The 19,266-nt window shown below is 44.0% G+C and overlaps 1 protein-coding gene across 1 annotated transcript in view; it reads right to left on the bottom strand.

Moving 5' to 3' along the window:
- Positions 1-19,266, bottom strand: part of CAMTA1 (calmodulin binding transcription activator 1) — a 252,265-nt gene that overhangs the window by 220,864 nt on the left and 12,135 nt on the right. Inside the window, exon 2 of the mRNA XM_010005211.1 lies at positions 9,691-9,809. Coding sequence (XP_010003513.1) covers positions 9,691-9,809 — 119 coding nt within the window. The remainder of the gene's footprint in view (positions 1-9,690; positions 9,810-19,266) is intronic.

Here is a 19,266-nt window from a genome sequence, read left to right as displayed (position 1 = left end):
GTAGGGAAAACACCAGCAGGAGGTTTCCAGGTGGGCTTTGGGCTCCTCTGAAAGGGGCCGGACATGGGCGGCAGGTGGGGTCACTGGAGCACAGACTCGCCTATGTGAACAGCTCACTACAACTGTAATCTGTAGTTCTAATGAACAGTATAAAGTTTTATAAGCATCAACGAGGCTCAGAGAAGACCTAAATCCATTTCAGTGCTCATTTAGCAGCTTCATCTGTGTGCAATTAAAACTTCAGCATTAAATGTTAGAGAATAAAATAAGGAGACACTTAAAAAATAATCTGTGCTCCAGTGGGCCGTGCTCAGTAGTTTCATATGATCATTTACAAGACAAAAATAGAATCTGGCCAAACTCTGTCTTATACGCCCCTACCCTTTCAATAAAAAAATGGATAGAAATGGCTACTGAACTTTTTACTATCCCATGTACGCACAATATTGCTTCTTTAAGCACATCTGTGCTTAAACCACATCTCAATGCATTGATAACTCCCCTTTCAGCTTCAGTGATAATGTAAAAAAAAATGCAAATTGAGTTTCGATTGAGATTTTCATTGTAGTCTAAAGCCTAATCTTTTATTAAAATAGCGATCAGTTTTAAGCTGATGGTTAGGAAAAAGTTATCTTCAGGACACAGAACAAAATTTAACAATAAAAATATTTCTTATTCATAAGAGTATCTTAAATGCTTCCACAATTACTTTGATCTATGAAAATGTGACTGGGAGGAGGGAGTGGGGGTGGTGTGTGAAAGGAAATAAATAGCATATGTTTTACTGACCAAAAGAACTGTTAACGAAATGCAAATTAAAACCAAAGATGTACAGAAATATCAAAATAAATTAATTAAGAACTGGGAGAACACAAAAGCAATGTACTATACAAGAAACATACAGTTAAACTCAAAAGATGCAAAAAGCAATGAGACTTACATACTTTATTTTTTAACAACTGAAATACTTTTTATTCAAGAAAGTCAACATTACATATCTTCATAGAAAAAAAGACATTTGGGGAGGTCAAAGAATGCTACAGTTTAAAACGATGAAATGTTACAGCTTGCACACCAAAATTAAAAAATGAAATGAAATTAAAAAATGAAATGGTTACCAAAGTAATGCAGGTCAAGGGATCAAAGGTGAAGGGTCACACATTATTAAAAAGAAATCCAAAAGGGCGTCTGCATCAAGATCTCTGCAAAACAAAGGAGCTTCAGTGAGTACAACCAGTCCCCTCCAGTACCCCAAGCACACAGCCCCAGCAGCGCCCTGCTCCCCCCGGCCGGCGCCGCAGCCACCCCTGCTGCAACAGCACCTCCCGCCGGCCCGGGGCGGCTCCTACCCCTACCACCTATCTTTTTTTTGTTTGTTTTTTTTCCAAACCTCCCTGTATGGCTTCTACGAGACCTTCCATTTCTGTATTGGTGCTTATCCTACCAAACGTGTTTCAGAGCTGAGGTGAAGCCCAGCAGGGCTGGGCTGCTGGAGCTGCAGAGCACAAGGCGTGCAGCCCTGCGGCTGACCTTCCTCGGGGAGACCACCCCTGGCTGTCACTGTAATTGCTGGATCATCTGTTTCCAGGGCATTACAGGCTTTTTTAAAAGAGTTTGCTTTATTCATGGTAACTGTGGGAATGCAGTCATCACTGACATGCTGCACTCTTAACATCATAACCTATCAGTTTAACGCTACAATAAAAAAGTAATTCAGATGTGGTTACCAAGACAAAGACCTCTCCCTCCTGGAATTTCAATTACATAGAAGATATAAAAAAACCTTTGGTACCCATTTCCAAGCAAGATGCAGTCAATTATCTATGCTAAAGTGATGCAGAGAGCATAGTATTTATATCAGATAACTCCAAGGGAAAGACACCCACCAAGGGCATTACCTGCCTGCTCATTTCAGCCTCCTGCCCCTGCCCGGCAGCACGCTCAGTTTTGGGAGTCCTTCACCTAGACCAAAAAGCTCCATGCATGAAGCCAAGCAAACCCACCCCACAACTCTGTCTTTGTAAGGCAGAGAAGACACCAGTGACACAAAAGCATGATATTCAAAGTGTAGTGCAAGGATCTAACTTGCCTATGCACTTTCCCAGAAAATACACCGCCCCTTCCTGCGCACTCCCGCTCTCCACGTGCCGCAGCCCAGAACCCGCTGGAGAAAACAGTAAAGTCTGTGTTTACACTATGCCCCACAGCAGCAGTGTCCGGCAACTCTTCTGCTCAAGTTCCTGCCACATATTGGAGTGAAAGCTGAGTTCTGACCATTATCTCCAACATCTATAAATTCCAATTTTTGTGATCCAAACCAAAAAGCCAGCTTTTCTGCTGCAACTCCACCCGTGTGCTGAGGCTGGGTCCTTTCATCACCTTCCCCCAGGGACACTCTGTTGCCCCTTATGCCCCACTGATCACTCCTTTTGCACAAAACAAATTGGTTTCACTCTTAGTCCTTTTTCTTAAGTACTACCCCTGAATAAAATCTTAGCTTTTATTGGCATTAATTTTTCCTTCATATCTGGTTTTCCTTTTTCATCTAAATCCCCTGATTTTTCTCTTCAAATCAAACAGCCGCCCTTGGAAAGTAACAAACATGAGACCAAGAAGGCAGGGTTTCAATTGCTTACGAAATGTAATATCCTCAGTTTCCATTCATTTGACAAGTGAACCAATCCATTTGTGTTTATATATGCCAGTCCCTGGCAGAGACACACTTAAATTGACTTTGTAAATTGACTTTGTTGTAACATTTTCCTTGTAAAATGTGGCACCAAGCACAACTCGTGGAATGAACCAGTGAGCATTTTACTCAGTGATGGGCAAGACAGAGACCCAAGTACGTGATGCAGCAGCACCTACCACTGCTGCTGGTGTTTCTGTAGACAAACAGCTAAAAAGTGATTAAATTAATGCACTCTGCGGATTCTCTCACATTTGAAGAAGGGTTTATGTAACCAGTAACTCCAGCTTCCTATTCCCCCTGCCCTGGAGTTCACATCCTCTTTAGATACTACAGGGTAACCACAGACTGTAAGAAAGGATGAGCCCAACAGATAATGCACGTTAGGAAAAACATCCCAGGTTAATCCCTTGGGGGAAATAATGTTCCTGCTTATTTTCCTGTATTTCTAGAACAATCTATGACACTTTTTATTATTATTGTGTTGAGTATGCATTGCTAAGTATGCTAAACAAGTTGCTGCTAAACAATGGCCATCTACAGAACACACTTCCAGTAGAGGAACCTAGAGGTGCTCAACACGGAAAAAAACATGTCCTTTCCAGCTGAAAGAGTCTCTCAGGAGTGCTGGAAGGTTTGGTCCTCGCATCCAGGAACTGTTCCCACCTGCTCTGTCACTAGGTGAAGCACATGAACCAGCACATCCCTGTCCCCAACATCACAGGCACCAGCAGCTGTGCTCCTTCCCACGGGAGCAGGAGGCACTCCTGGGAGCCCTGCTCGGAGCAAACTGCACCAATCCAGTATCCAAACTAATAACTAGAAAGCTTCACAATTTGTAAAACTATTTACAGATAATTTGACAGTTTACTAAGGCCAAATAGCCAGCAAGTTAGATGCCATCAGCATTTTATATGTTGTGTGTAATATGCTAAAACTAATTATAAAGCCTTTTTTAAATTTACCTATCATTAAGTGTAAAAAAGTTAATTTCATTGATTCAAATAAAATTCACTTTGAAAAAAAGCCAGGAGGGCAGTACATTATCCAAACCAATCCATTTCATCTGTTTGCTATGCCTTAAAGGTTTCAGTCTGGTCCCAGGGCTCCAACACATTCACTGCACAGAACTGCAAATTCAGCCATTTTTAAAGACTTATCCTTATACAATGTCAGTTCTGACATTAACAAAAGGGAAGGAAAAAAGTTAGCTTTTCCTAAGAGGAAGCTGAGGAATCTCTCTCTCTTAGAGCATGAACAGCAGAGCAGGTATTACTGCTTTTGTTTGAAATTGCCAGGAAGGGTAACCTTTCATTTCTGCTAAATCACTGATCCTGCTCACAACATTTGCTAATTATGTAAACATGACTGAGAAACTGCAAAGCAAAGTCAGTACCAGATTTTCTGCTTTGTACATTAGGCAAAGTGAAGAATTCCATTAATTTCACAAAAATAAACCCTTAATGAAGTGCTTCTGTTAAAAGAGGAATTTCCATCTCGTTCACCGATCAGCCTTAAATCACAAACAGCGAGGAAAGCCGCCCACACGTGCCAGACAGCACCAGTCAGGTGTACCAACAGTTTACTCCTGCTCTGCTCTAGTCAGCCTGTAAAGTTCACTTCCTTCGGATTTTGCTTTCTGAAAGTGTTTTTTCCTCCATTTCCATGATTCTATCAGTGCACAGGAAGGCTTTGGAAATCTCAGTGCCCACAGCTGGAAGAGAAGTCAGCCAGCAACCAGCTCAGGAAGAACATGCCTGTCCTTGCTCCAACAGCTGGCAGAAGACCACCCTCACAGAAACCAGGGTCATGCCTCAGCACTGCTGAAACAAGGGACATGCCACAACACCGACATTCTTGGTTTTACAGATGCTCTGGTGGTTCCAGCAGCTGGCAAGCGTTTTGCCCTCAACTAGGCACTTGCTTTCACCCAGAAAACCTCACGTTAACTCATTTCAGTCTCCAGCTCAGCACAAGGGTAAGGACAACCCCACAAGCCAGACCAGCAGTGGCAGGAGGTGCTATGTATAAGGGTGCAGTAGCCAGGCTGCGACTGCTTCCCTGCTCCTCCTGCAGCAGAGGATCAGCAGACGGAACAGGCAGCTACCAAACTTCTAACAACAGCATTTGCCGATATCACTGTAATATTTTATACTCCTTGATCACGTGGGCAGCAGGCAATTACTCAAATTTAAATATTCTCATTGCTCAAGAGATCACAGAGCTGAAGCTGATCGCAAGGATGCCCCAGCCCTGGAGCACTCACAGTCCCGGCCGCTGGCTGCGGGAAACACCGCGCATAGGAGAACATCTCCATTAGCCTGGACTTCATGGAAAGCGTTACACAAATACACTGAGTAACCTGACAGTCCTCAGGAAGCTGTAATGAGAGCCGCTGCTTTTCCAGGGAGTTTTGCCCTCTTGATGGCATGTCACAGAGGGGATGCTGTGACCTGGATAGACACCCTTGCCTTGCCCTGACTGCCATGGTGACAAACACTGATTCCCTACGCTGGCTCAGCCCCATGAATTTATAACACATTGGGCTATTTTGCTAAATAAGGTATGAACTGGTACAGTAACATATCAAAGCGTTATAGTACACCATACCGTCCAGGGCAGCCTTAAAAACAAAGCAGTGTTTGCAGACATGAGTTAATTCTAAAAGGCATTTAAGAGCATTTAGAAAAAAAAAACAACAAGCAGCAGTATGTTGTACTGCTCAGTCTTCACCCAGGGTGGTGCTTTGATGAACAAACCTGTGATGACAGGAGCCGTGCCGGTAACTGCCTGCCTGACACTCGCCTGCCTGACACTCGTCTGCCGGGGGCTGAGGGGGAATTGCAGACGACGGATCGCTTTCACCTACGTCTTGCGAGCATCTCAGAGCACAATAGCCAGCACAAGCACTCCAGACTCACTTCCCACATCAGTCTGAGTCCCTCACGTCCCTCAGGCAATTCTCCAAACCTTCAAGATCTTCCCTGTACTTTTAAGGAAGAAAGACGGGAAATAACGCGATGTCAAGTGGAGAGGAGAATGTCACTGTGTGCCAGCAAAGCAGAAAGGCAAGAGAACATCAGAGATGCCAGTGAGCACACAGCTCACTGTCCCCAACGCCGTGGCCTCAAAGCACTCCTTCCTATGCTAAATAATGCTCAAATTCAGTTTCATAACTGCCCGTCTCTGCATACTACCAAGCAACAGCTAAGTCTGAAATAAGAAGCTTTTGCTAGATATTGCACTGGAAAAGGGGGCATTTCCACCTTGCCCCTCAGGAAAAGCCAGAGCACACTAAGCAATTACTACTGTTTTTTTCTGCTGTGGAAATTATGGGCATTTCCCAACAGAGAATGTAAATATAGAGCACTGTCAGAAACAAAAGCTCTGGGTAGCATTTTACATTTCCGATGTTTAACTTTTTCCTCGTTCTCATACTGTGTCATTAAGTGTTTAGAAGGATGATTAATGACTGCGGTGCCAATTCCACTAACGAAAGGCATCTCTGCCCAGAACTGCAGCTCTGCTTTTGGCATGTGCCGTGTGGGGACATGGTTCCTCCAGCACCTTGAGTCCCAGGAACTTCAGGTCCCCAGGTCAGCCGTGGCAGGAGAGGGGCCCGCGAGGCAGGCCAGCAGCACCACGCCATGGGACATCTCACTAAAACCACACCAGGTCTGCATTACACAAATATGAGAATGGTTCAGAACGAATGAGAACTAAAACCCAAGAGCAAGGAGCTCCCTTAGATGCAGACAGCATAAAAGACTTTTCTGGCAATTAACTTACTTGTCCTAACATAAGAAATCATACAAAAAAACCCCTTCTATCCTCCCCAAAAGCAGGAGAAGTAACCAGGCTCACGCTTTCACAGGCATCTCAAAAAATGTAAATCTGTAATTAGATTGTTTGGCTAAACTCATGATTTTGTATCTCTGGCTAAAAAAAACCAAAAAACAACACACCAAAAAAAACCTGAATTAGAAGGAACACTTCCTTCACTAGGAAATATAAAACCACTATAAACTTGATTTAAGATGAGATGACATCTTGATATGGAAATATACTTCCATCAAACATTTCAGTTAAAACTGCATAATCTGACGGAAAGCAAACATCTCAATAACATGTTCTAAGCACTTTTAAATGCTCCATTTCTCTTGCTGCTCATAGCATTATTTTACTAAGTGTAAAGTCAACCACAACCTATTCGGCTCTCAGAGGATATTGTTTCTCCATCCCAATTACCAGATTCAGAGCAACATATGACCATTATCCTCAATCTGTAGATGAAAGCGCTCAGAAAAGTTATTTGCGGCGTTCCCATGGCAATGCCCTGGTAGAGGGAAAGAACAAACCCTGACTGCTCCCTGACCTCTGCCTTCAGCATCTCATTTGCAGATGGAAGGCTCTCCTGGGCAGAAAGAGCCCACATGCCAGCAAATGACACCAGCCCTGCCTTGGTGCTGCCACCAGCCCCATGGATGGAGAGACACTGGCTTTGCACTTCAAGGACATGCAGATGCACACAAGGGCCGTGTTTAAGTTTCCTTGAAATATCCTCATACAAAGGGGAGGACAGCAATGTCATAGACACGATCAGAACTGTAAGTTACTTCATGCATTTTATTTCTTTCATATATTTAAATAAAGCTCCCTACTGGTGAGACACCTAGCAAGCAGCACCAGGGATTCTGAAATTAACATAAAGATTCTGGTACTACCATTGCATAAAATACATATTTTTCTTCTGTATTTTATAACTTGTGCCTTCATCAGCACAGAGAGAACACACCTGTGTACTCAGATGAAAATATATATTCCCTTAGGAATGGCTCTGAAATGTAGTCCAACGTTATTATTAAATTATACCCTCAGAAAAAAAACAAGTTTTATAACACTGAACAGAATTAAACCTCCAGGTTGGGGGTGGGGAGGAAAATGAAATCTGTAAACTAAGCTCCCTCCTCCCCCATAATTAACACAAATTTTTCAAGACTTCATCTAGTAGGAAGACTTTTTCTTTTTTTTTTTTTCACCTCTAACGAGGTCAAAAATCTCTGGCCACAAGAAAAGCTCTTCCTTTTAAATAATGCAACAGAGAAACTGCAACCGGCACAGAACACACGCTGGCAGAGACAGCACCAGTAATGACCCAGGTACAGAACCAGCTCATTGTCCCCACTGCCTGGCAGTTATGGTGACAAATTTTGGAGGAAGGAGAAATACAAATGACTGTGACAAACTTGATATTCAAAGAGACAGAAGTGGGTTGGTTTTGATTTTTTAACATACCAGCTGATGATTTGTGATTACCAGGAAACAATCCATCTGGAACTAAGGTATGAGACAAGCCCACACGAGCAACGCTGTCAAGCCCCATCAAACCTGCTTCCAGTCCCCTCTCCAGAATGCTGACATGTCCTCCAGAGAGGCAGCTACATTCCCAAATCCTTCCTCTAGCTCAACACACCTCACAGGCACCTATGCTTTTCCATTTGCATCAAGCTTATGAATAATAAAGACTTTCAGCTATATGATTAACTTCACTTGCCACCTTCTGTGGCCTGGGAGGCTCCACACACTAAAAGCTGTTGAACAAGAAAAGCTGACAGCCTATGTGTGCAAATGTTCACCCAGGCTCTAAACTGGGACCACAGAAATAGTAGAGAGAAGTGACTGAAAGTGACTAAAAACCAACAAGCTGGTCCCAGTAGCAAGCAGCATTCTCATTCTGCCACAAATATGAGCAGAGCTTTCCTTTTAACTGTCTGTGTCAAAACATGGTCCTTTAGAGCCACTGGAATTGCCATTTCTCCCTGCCCCGTTCCCATTAGTACAAACGCTATCACAGAATAAATTGCAACTCACATTTTCCACAATTTACATTTCAATTCAAATGACCCAAGACAAAAACATCTACACAAAAGAGCCAGTGCCAGCAAATCCCCAGAAGACCTGATTAATTCTGTCACAGTAGTTAGTATGTTAAAAATAGATACTTGACTTTTACTTTCAGAAAAAAGGAGGGGGGTGAAGGACTCAACTTTGAGAAATACACACGTGAAGTGATCCACATTTGATTTTGTGCTCAGTTTGCCACTTGCAGTCATTAAACTCGTGAGTGCGATTTTTTTAACGGGCTTAGATGTTACAAATGATTGATTAGAGGAACAAGAACAGTTAGCTTGCAACAGGCAAATACTAACTGCAGTTGTATAGTAATTTCTCAAAGTTGATCGTTCTATTACTGAATGATTCCCACAAATATGGCACAGGTACTGTAAGACACCGCTACTGAAAACTAAAACTATACTGTGGGCATTGCCATGTAACTTCCAGACTGGGTGATCAGAAGGAACAAAGGCATGGGATTGTAGGCCTATTTGGATTATTTTTCAACTTTACCTTGGCCCCTCAGGCACCAGCATTCTAAATACTTCTGGTTCTTTCCAGTGAACCCAACCATGATTGATTAACAGGGGATATGCAAACTAGCACATTCAAAGTAACTGGATTCCAGTATAAAATGCCCAATTCCTTCTATCTCCTCTTATTAAGATATCTCAAGATAGGTGTAAGTTAGTGATTTCTCAGGAGGAATGAGAGGAATTTCTCTTTGGCAGGAAAGTACATGCACTGCTTTTTGTTTGTAAGCCTTTACACATAGCGAGACAACATTTTGTTTAACATGGTACTAAAACATCTACCTAATTTTAAGCAATTTTGAAACATGTCAATAAGTTGATACAAGATTTGACTCTTTGAGACAAGTGGCACAAATACATGGGCAACAGACTCCTACTGTACTAGCTGCCACATCTGCCTTCAAGCCTGGTTTAAAGCTCACTTGCAAACTGTAATATGACTTTATGATTTAAACAACAGGTTTCAGAGCCAGGGAATTCATATTCTGTAACTTACATGGCATGCTCTCAAAAAACAATCCATAAGCATCAAGTAAGCTGCTATCTTTAAGAATAAATAAGAGATTTAACTACCTCGTTAGTGTTCCAGCGGTGTCTCTCTTTTGGTAAACTTGAACATTTTGGTAGACATTCAAGCAGCTTCTTCGGTAAAAAGATTTTTACATGACTGCCATTGCTGTTCCCATGATCATCTAGAAAGAAGAGGAGACACATGATGTATACACAGGTGAATAGGTTGTTTCCATGTGAAGACCCTAGCTACAACAACACTTGGAAAGCCAGCAGCTCACTTCTCAAAGACAGGCAGTTTGTCATTGCAAAGGTGCAGCCTTCTGTCCAAATTGTACCTTTATTTCAGAAATGTAAATATAGTTTAATTCCTTGTGGTTGCAAAGTTTGATAAGAGCTTTGATGGATTTGTGCACGAGGAGCCTGCACATGTGCTTACTTATGCCTATTTTAGCTTATTATTTCCCTCAGTGACAAATTTTACAAGCAACAGCAACAAAATGTTATAGAAGCTGTGACCACCACGGTATGACCTGCCAGGGAAGTCGTAAATGAAGTTCACACTCGACAGGATTTGCAAGTAAATAAGCACAGAGCCCCAGCAACTGCTATAATTTTGTCAAGTTGCAGTAGAAGTGCAACTCACGGTCTATTAGTTAATTTAAAACTAAAATGTGCTGTACCCAATTAAAACCAGGTCACTTTTCTTTCCACAGCTCAAAAAGTGAATGTAGCTCCTAAACGCAGGAGTGCGATAGAGGGATGGAAATTTTCCTACCTCACCACACCCAGCGGGTGTCAAAAGCAGAAATACTGAAGAATACAGATTTTTTTGTTTTGTTCCTGAATACACAAACAAGAGAGATGCCAACTCCCCCAAAGCCCGACAACAGCCTGCAGAATACCCAGAAGCATTAACTTTAGGTCTCTCTCTCACCCCTCTGACACCAGCTAAAGAATCAGGGCATCCATGAAATGCACATGTTTATGGACAGATGAGTCCCTGCAGGAAAGGGAAGCAGAGCAACAGTATTAGCCACCCCAGCTATAGCAGAGAAGTTTTTCTAGTTGTCCTTCTAAAAACTCCCACCTCTGCCCTCCACTGTTCCCACACTGGGCATGACACATACTGGGCAGGGTATATGAGATGCACACTTATTCACTGGCATTTTACCCCACATAAATAACTTATAGCAATTTCCCATTTGGAAGTGTAGAGGAAAAGGATATTAACTTTTTCCTTTCACACATCTAATAATTTTGTGTCATTAAAACAGATGTCAGCATCATGATAAAGCTCCTCTGCAATTCCATGTGACACAGACATTCCCTGACCTGCAGCAGCCCCGTCCCACGATCCCCGTGGCTGGGCCGGGTGCCACAGTTGGTCTGAGAGCCTGATGATACTCTGAGATGTGTCAAGCCCAACAATATACTTGCTGTTAAATCAACTACTCGGGCAAGCACAGCAGATGAGTTCACAAGATAAGCAGCAATGTGTACGATAAACGTGAGCTGCTCTATAATTTAGGAGTCCTGAGTGCTCCCCGAGTTACCAGGAACTTCTTGGTGCCATTGCCCTGGCCAACTCACTGCCCTGCCCACCTCCTCCACTACTGATCTTTGCTAAACAGATAAAAGAAATCAGGGAGAAGGTTCTCCCAAGTTGTATTTCTGCACACCGTTCCAAGATCTCTAGCCTGACACCAGCTATCTCAGACTGTTCCTCTACAGGGCTGGCTGACCATGCCAGTTCTGCATGAGTGACTGTCACCTCTGGCATTTCCACCACTACCACACCCCCCTGCTACTCAAAGCTTCACAAACACGTGTCATGACACAAAGACACCAACTTCCTTGGGGGAACAAAGAAAGCCAGGCAGGACTCTGCTTCGACAGCAGCCCCCAACCATTCCCACCTGTATTTTCAGACCCACCATCTGATTTCACTGGTACCCACTTAACATTCACTACATTAATTTGATACCGTTTTCATTTCTCATTCAAAATACTGAATTGCACTACATTCATTAAGGCAGCAAAGTATTTTACTGCACACATTATTGCTTTTATCAGCCAAACTACATCCCCAGTTACATCTCATCAGCTTATTTTCCATAGGCACATTTTAATTGACATTAATTGCATTACTTCCCCTTACCTCCGTATCAGTCAAGTCCTCTATCATTCATTCCATTATTTCACAGGGCTGGCAGACCTCTAATTATTCAGCTCATTTTATTAACTTTCTTCCACTGTCATCAATTATCAGTATTCCTAATCCAGAAAGTGCCTATGGATAACAGATCCCTTAAAAATGTTTTGGTAGAACTTATCCAAACTTGCTGACTCTAAACCTTCCAACTCCTGTTAGCATCTCATACCTTGGTGTTGCTGTAGCAATGGAAGGTCATTTTTACCATCCTGTAACATGACTACAACTCACGTGCACTTCTCTTCTCTGTCTTAAACAATGACATTTCTTCATTCCAAAAAAACCCCAGCATGGAAAACAACTGACACCTGCCTCTACCTGCCAGGCTTTTCCTTGGAGAATCCTCTAGCCACGTGGTGAGAACAACACACAATAATCATGTTAGTTATGGGAAGCAGATCCTGAGTTCAGTGACCTCTAAAAGAGGTTTGACCTTGGAAAAGGACAAGGCTGGCCAGCCACCTATGAGGATGAAGAACAAGAAAGTCTCTCTCCCCAAATGATGTACACTCCCTTGTTTTAAGATGTGCTTCCCTGCCAGAGGGAATCCCTCCTGACCTGTTGCCAAAGTGAGGAAAGCCTCTGCAGACACAATGAGGAAGCCTAACCCGGGAAGGGGGGCTGCTCTCCCTGCAGCACAACCGATGCTGGCAGACCTTGGCCACCCCTGTACCCCACTCTGTGATTCAAGTTCCTTGGCAAAGCCTTCGCCATCTGCAGATCCCCAGGGATCACAAGATCTGCCATCCCCACTTACAGACCATCTACCAGGAGCTCACACACCAGATGAACTATCGCTTTGCTACTCACACTCCTCAAATCAGCCTAGTCCTTACAGCTGAAACACATCTTCAGGAAGATGGAGCTATAAACAAGTGGTTGTTCTTTGCTTTGGATCAACCCTGTTGTTTCTGCTCAACCTGACCTACCCACTCACCCACCATGAGAGCCTTCTGATAAAGTCCAAGGAGTAAGAACTGGCACTGCTCAGCATCCGTGTCCAACTTATCGAGAACCAGCGCATTCCAGAGGGAGCATTTTACACTTATTTAGACCTAAAATTTCCTCTGTAGTTAAAAAAGAATCTGCAATTTCACAATGCTTATTTGATTTTACTGTGCAAATCCAGGCCAGATCTGTACTTGAACTTTCTCCCTCATATTATTTTTGCCATGGGTGCGACTTACGACACTGTGATCTGCAAACCCATCCAGTGTCAATAAAAAGTGCTTTTGCAAGCAAAGCTGCACTTGCACAAGGAAGATTTGCCAGTAAAGCTGTATCGACAGGGGTTTTTTTTAGTGCAAAGCTGGCGACAGCTCAAAAATGCTTCCCAAGGCATGCACAGCCAATTCTGAACACTACACTATGGAAGCTATGGATCAAAATACAGCAGCTTACAATGTATCTTGTTACAATTCAGTTTGAAAAGCCAAAATGTAGGTTCCATTAGAAATCTTCCGGATTACTTATTAGCAAACCAGAAACTCGCATAAAATTAAGAAAGTACAACTATTATAAAGTTCATGGAAAGTTCCATATTAATTATATCACATAAACCTTTCGTAATTTTATAGGTTTGTTCATGCTCCTTGCACTTTATCCTCCCAAGGGATGCAACATGGGCCATAAAACTTTAAAGCACACAACAGCAAATCACACAAGTCTATGCTCTACCCCCACTCTCCAAACAATCCCCCTCCCCTCTTTTTTTTTTTTCTTTCTTTAACTGACTCTTAAATCTTCTGTGATCCAGGAGGTGAATTTTGATCTGTAGACCATTTAACTACCACAGTTTATCAACATAATGTATAATTGGAGAAAACAGAAGCGGCTGAATGGGTGCTGATCAACTGCCGATTTGTAGACAGTTCTATACTGGAAATAAGTATAGAGAATAAACCAATAAAATCACTAACACGGGTTTTATAAAGCCATTATTACTGGGGAATAACTTGGTGTTGGCCATCTTCTTAATTACCTTACAAGATAGGTAAAAGGTGCTTAGATGTTACAAACAGGCATTCTAATATAAAACAAACAGCTAAAATCACAAAGCAATTATGAGCTATTTAAACAGAATGGGAAGGTGGCCAGTTAACCACAGTGCCACTCATCAGGACCTCATAAATGCAGTTCATAGGTGAGATCCACAAGGACACAGCCTGGGCTACCCGAGGTCACAGCCCATGCTGCCCCACGGCCCACCCCTCATCAGGGGAAAGTACCCAAGGGTGTGGGATTTCAGAGACCTCCGTGGGGATGAGGCCGAGACCCAAAGCAAAGCACCAACCCCACTGCCCTTCCTTTGGAGCTCTGCTGCTCAACCCAACTTGCTTTTCTGAAACTCAGCCTCTTTGCAATAAACTGCTCTTCCAGTAACTCCCTTTTCTAAAGATGATACACAAAAATGAAAGTCAAAATGTCTAGATTATTCCAAAGAAATTAATTGTTCTAACATATTCGTATTTCCCACATCTTGAGTTGGCTCTGGTAGGTTCTGAGCTGTGGATGCAGGGGATGATGTCCCCTTGAAGTACTACATTCTTTCACCTCCTGACCTCTGGACACAGACAAAGCCAAAAAATCAAGTCTGGCAGAATTAATCACAAACAATTATCTCCAATCCAAACATCTGAAGGACTGGCATGCAATTTCTCAGTTAAACTTCATCCCTGGCATTTTCCATCAGTAAACAAGTAGTAGCATAAGCAAAACCAACAGCTTCTGGTCTGTTTTCTAGAAATATTTGGACAATTACAGTTGTAAATCTCTTGGCTACAAAAGCCAATTTCTAACTATCAATAGAGGGTGGCTAAGATGAGATAAACAGGTCCAGCTCTCCAGCTACCTCAGCAGGGCTCCACGTGGATGCCAGCTCTGGGCTGGGACGCTGCCCGAGCAGAGGCGCTACTGACCCTTCCTTAAGGATGTGGCAGAGGGGGAAATGAGGGAAGAGTGAACAGTGTGGGCAAAGGTAAAGAAGGTGAAATAGGAGCAAGAGAGGACAACACAGAAAGCAGCACACCTGCAGCTGTGACTTCTGCCTGCCAATAAATGAGAGGAACCAGCAAAACCTAAGAGGATGAGGAGGAAGTCACATGAATGGCAGCAGTATCAAGGACAACCCACAAAATAATTTTCCTTTAGTAAGTTATGGAAACTAGCCTAGTTTCTTGGAATGTTTGTGATAAATACCTTGTGGCCATGACAAACTCTATAAACCCCCAAGAAGAAACACAAATACCTAAAACTCTGCTGCAAGTTACTGTCCCAGTTCTCCCCACAAACAAAGTGCTACTTTTAAGTTATTTTATCTTTTTAATGTAACAAAGATTCTTCATATCTTATAACTTAATTCCACAGAAACTCAGTTACACAAATCTGCCAATGGTGTATTTTGGGGAAATGACAGCATAATCCTTAATGAAAGCCAAGAAGCTCTGGTTTACACAATTAGCTATTTATTTCTCATGCTGTATGCTTATCACTGTGCTCAGCACTTAGGAGTCTACTTCCCCAACCAACAAAACTGCCTACTCTATTTCACTGGGTCCTCTCTTCCCCTCCCATCTTAACGGGCAGTTTCAAGTACCCTGCTAACCATAGAGGACTGAAGAATTGTCTTAAATTAAGAAGATGCACAGAAGTAACTATTTAAAAAGCAATCTTTTAGGAGCCCTAACAGTGCAGTCCCTTCAGCTTCTACCTGCAGCTCCCCAGTGTGCTGCTCATGCACGACTTTCAGTGTGTTGTTTTCAAGGATGACAAGTGCAACGAAATGATCAGAACACTGCTTGTTGTCACAAACAATTCATTTTAGATCTGTCATCAATTCCTCCATCCCTTGATTTTCACTAAAATTACATCATCAAATTCAACTGCAATGAAACTTGGGCAGAGGACACCTTGGCAGAGGACAGGTGCTGCACCCCAAAACACTGGGGTTAAGACAGACCCTCAGGGAGACTGGCCTTTCAAAACCCATAGGGTCTGGGATAAGATGAACACAACACAGGGCTGAAGGGGAGTAGGATGCCATGGAAGATAAAAACAGAACAGGAAGTGATGGGGGGAGGGGGGAGGAGAAGAAAAAACTCATCCATGTGTGGAAGAGGAGACCAGGAAGCACTGAAGATGCAAAAAGCTGCTGGAAGCACTGCATGTTAATTGCCCGGTACTGTACACACTCTACCAGCATCATCTCACTCCATGGACAGGTTTGGGTTTGCTGTGGTTTGTTTTTTTTTCCCTCTGCAGATACATTTGGTTTATTGAAGCAGGGACAGAAGGGACACTCAAAAAGGAAGGTCACATTCCAGCTCCCTCACCTGGGCAGAGGGGTAGGATAGCTACTTCCTCTTCCTCCGATAACATACATCTTTCTAAGCAGGTCTTTAAAAGACTTAACGTTTAAGAAGAACCATTTGAAAAAAATATGAAAGTTTGCACCAACTCTTGAAAGACTGAATTTTAAAAACATTTGTTTTAACCTTACTAATAAATAATCCATCCACTGATTCCCAATAGAGGAAATGAAAACCGAGCTACAACATCTGTAGGAAGCCTTCCTACAGAAGTAGCTTTAATAACTCACACAAATAAAGCAAAAAACTTTTGAGCTAGTGTCTGGTAAAAACATTAACAACAAGAGTTTGGAATTGGAATAAAAAACTAGATCTTTAAACAAGCTCCATGCTTTACATCAGGCATGCTGTATGCAAAAGAATCGTAACACCAAAAGTACTCAGAAGAACTGACCTCACACACAGGTAGTCCCTGCTGTTTGGAAAAAGCAAACTGAGTCCACTCCCCAAAACTGCCCTGCTGCCTGACAGCCCTGAGAGGGCCTAGAAACTTCAGCAGACAGCAGCTCACCTCTACCTCTGACAATAGCAATTTTGGTAAAATCCCAACTGCTGAAATTTAGCAAAAATTCTGGGGCAACAATCGGACGGAGCAAGTGTCAAACGCTGCCTCTGCATCACAGCACAAAACCTAATCCAGCACACTCACAAAAGCTCAAGTTTGTTTAATAGGACATTATGCAACACTTCCGCAAAGGGAAGTAAATATTTGCTGTTTAACAAACAAATCAAGACTGTTTTGTTATCAAAAGGTAATCTGTCTGAACAGTCTCTCAGCATTCCAAAACATTTCAGGTCTAACTTCCTTCTTGGTCAGTATCAACAACAAACCCAGCACAGCTGCCAAAATCCCGGCTGCCATCCTATGGTCATGTGGGAGGTACGGGGAGAAATCTCACCTCCTGCCCTTCCCACCTCCATTACCAGACATGAAATCCAACAACTGCACCTGCCACAGCTGAGGGCAGCCAAGGCGCCCAGCTCCTGCCCCAGCTGCATGGGTTACACACAGTGGCACTGCAGATACCTGTCCATGAGGACACACAGAAACACAAATAAAGGTTCTATGCACATTCTTTCTATAATGAACTTAAAAAAAAAACTTTGTATTTTTAATGTAAGAAACTGCCCTGACCAAGTCTGGAACCCATCACCGCTGCCAAAATGGCCCCTGCAAGGGTCAGTCCTCCCGCCTCAGTTCAGACACACAAAATGCAGCAGAAACTACAAAGGCCACCAACGCTCTGCCACACGGATGGGGAGAGCTGCTCGCTCACCCAGCCCAGCTCCATCCTGCCTAAGGAAACCAGAAAGAGGGAACTCACCCAAGTTTTCCAAGCTGTGGATATTTCCCCTGCAGCCAGGGACCAGAGATGCCAGACGCATTTCAAACCCTCACCTACCGCCGAGGTTTTCCTGTTGCCAGCTGGGCACGAGGAGCCCTGACAATGAAGGTCAGAGACCGGGCAGCTCTGCAGAGCTGTTCTTCACCAGGCTCGTTCCTGCTGCAGCACTTTGGGCGGATGGAGCAGGCTGCTCCCCAATAAAAGCAGAGCTTCATGCAACTAACCCGCTGGCTGCCGTTTACATTTTTTTTAAATATTAAAGCAACAAGACCCTAAAGCGACTCGCGTTCTCTCCTCCAGCACCTGCGCGTCTGGCGAAACACTGCTCTTGAATCACGCTTTAAAGCGATTCCCACTTAAGTTTCTGTCAGGCGGAGTTCAAGTTTAAGGAATGAATGGTTTATATCTTGCCTCCTTGAAAATACAGCACAGAACTAGGTCAGTGCGGGGAGCTGCTCTGTGTGCTTACTACAAGAACAACACAGGCTCCAAGCCGCAGTTCCCGGCTCCCACGGACACGCAGCCCAGCACCAGCTCCCACCACCCCCTGGGAGCACCACCGACGGGCTCTAGGGCTGGGCATCGGGGCCGTGTCTCCAGCAGCTCACGCCCAGCACGACACTGCCAGAGCACATGCTGCTGTGGACCCACCTCCCCAGCAACAGCCCACAAAAACCAGTCACCAACAGGAAACACACGACAAAAGTTGCAATAAATAATAAGTGTAAAGACTAAATTACCTTTCAAGTCAAGGAGCGCTGATCTGCATGACTGTGAAGCCCTGGCCTCGCAGGCAGGAGCGTACTGAGACCTGGGCGTTACGCAGGGAAAATGTCACCGTACGTGAGCACAGGAACCTCAGAAAGAGAACCAAGCCCGAGTGTGCTTTAGTGACGATTCCTGCATCCACTGAAGGACTGAAACGTCACAATTTGAGCCTAGACTTGAGGCCAAATAAAGCCCAGATAACCACTAACACTTCCCACGTACACCCGTGTTAACCAGTTGACATTTTACTACTTTGGTGGAGTCAATAATTTACTTCAAGGCAAATGAGAAAAGAACCACAGGAAAGATGGAACTAATGAATTTGGAAGCATCAAGGAGATTAATAAAAGATGAACCTGACAACACTCATCACCACCACTACTACTTAAAATTCCCACTCTGGCAGAGCACCCGGCCTTCACGGGGCTGGACAGGACTTGCAGGAGCAGCCCGAAGGCGGCCACGCTGAGAGAGGCTCTGTGGCTGCTACGCTGCCCTGGACACTGAAACCAGGCACCCCGAAGCATTCCAAGAAAAAACCCAGAAGAGGGGAGGGATCAACAACGCCGGTACCCTGAGAAGGGGTCTCCTGGTAAAGACTGCAAAGGGGTTATGAGCAAGGAGGTCCATCTGTTACAGCGGGTATGGGAAAAATCCGCATTATCCAGAGGGACGGCAGATACCTGAGGTGGCCAACTACAGACGGATCGATCCCACAGGCGTTAGTGACATCTACCCGATGGTAGTTACACAACAGGGTAGTTGCAGGGTACAAACCCCCACCCCCCTCCTGCGCCGGTAAGATGGAGGCCCTGACACCGGTACCGGCGGTTCCACCCCGTGCCAAACCAGGCCGCGGACCCGTTAAAACACAAGTCGGAATGACGCCGTCCCACCACGCGGTGCCCGGTGTTCGGAGCCGGCAGGGTTGGGGCCAGGGTCG

The sequence above is a fragment of the Chaetura pelagica genome, unplaced genomic scaffold, assembly GCF_000747805.2.
Source record: "Chaetura pelagica isolate M959 unplaced genomic scaffold, ChaPel_1.0 scaffold159, whole genome shotgun sequence".
NCBI classification, from domain to species: domain Eukaryota; kingdom Metazoa; phylum Chordata; class Aves; order Apodiformes; family Apodidae; genus Chaetura; species Chaetura pelagica.
This window is presented reverse-complemented; position numbering and strand designations above follow the sequence as displayed.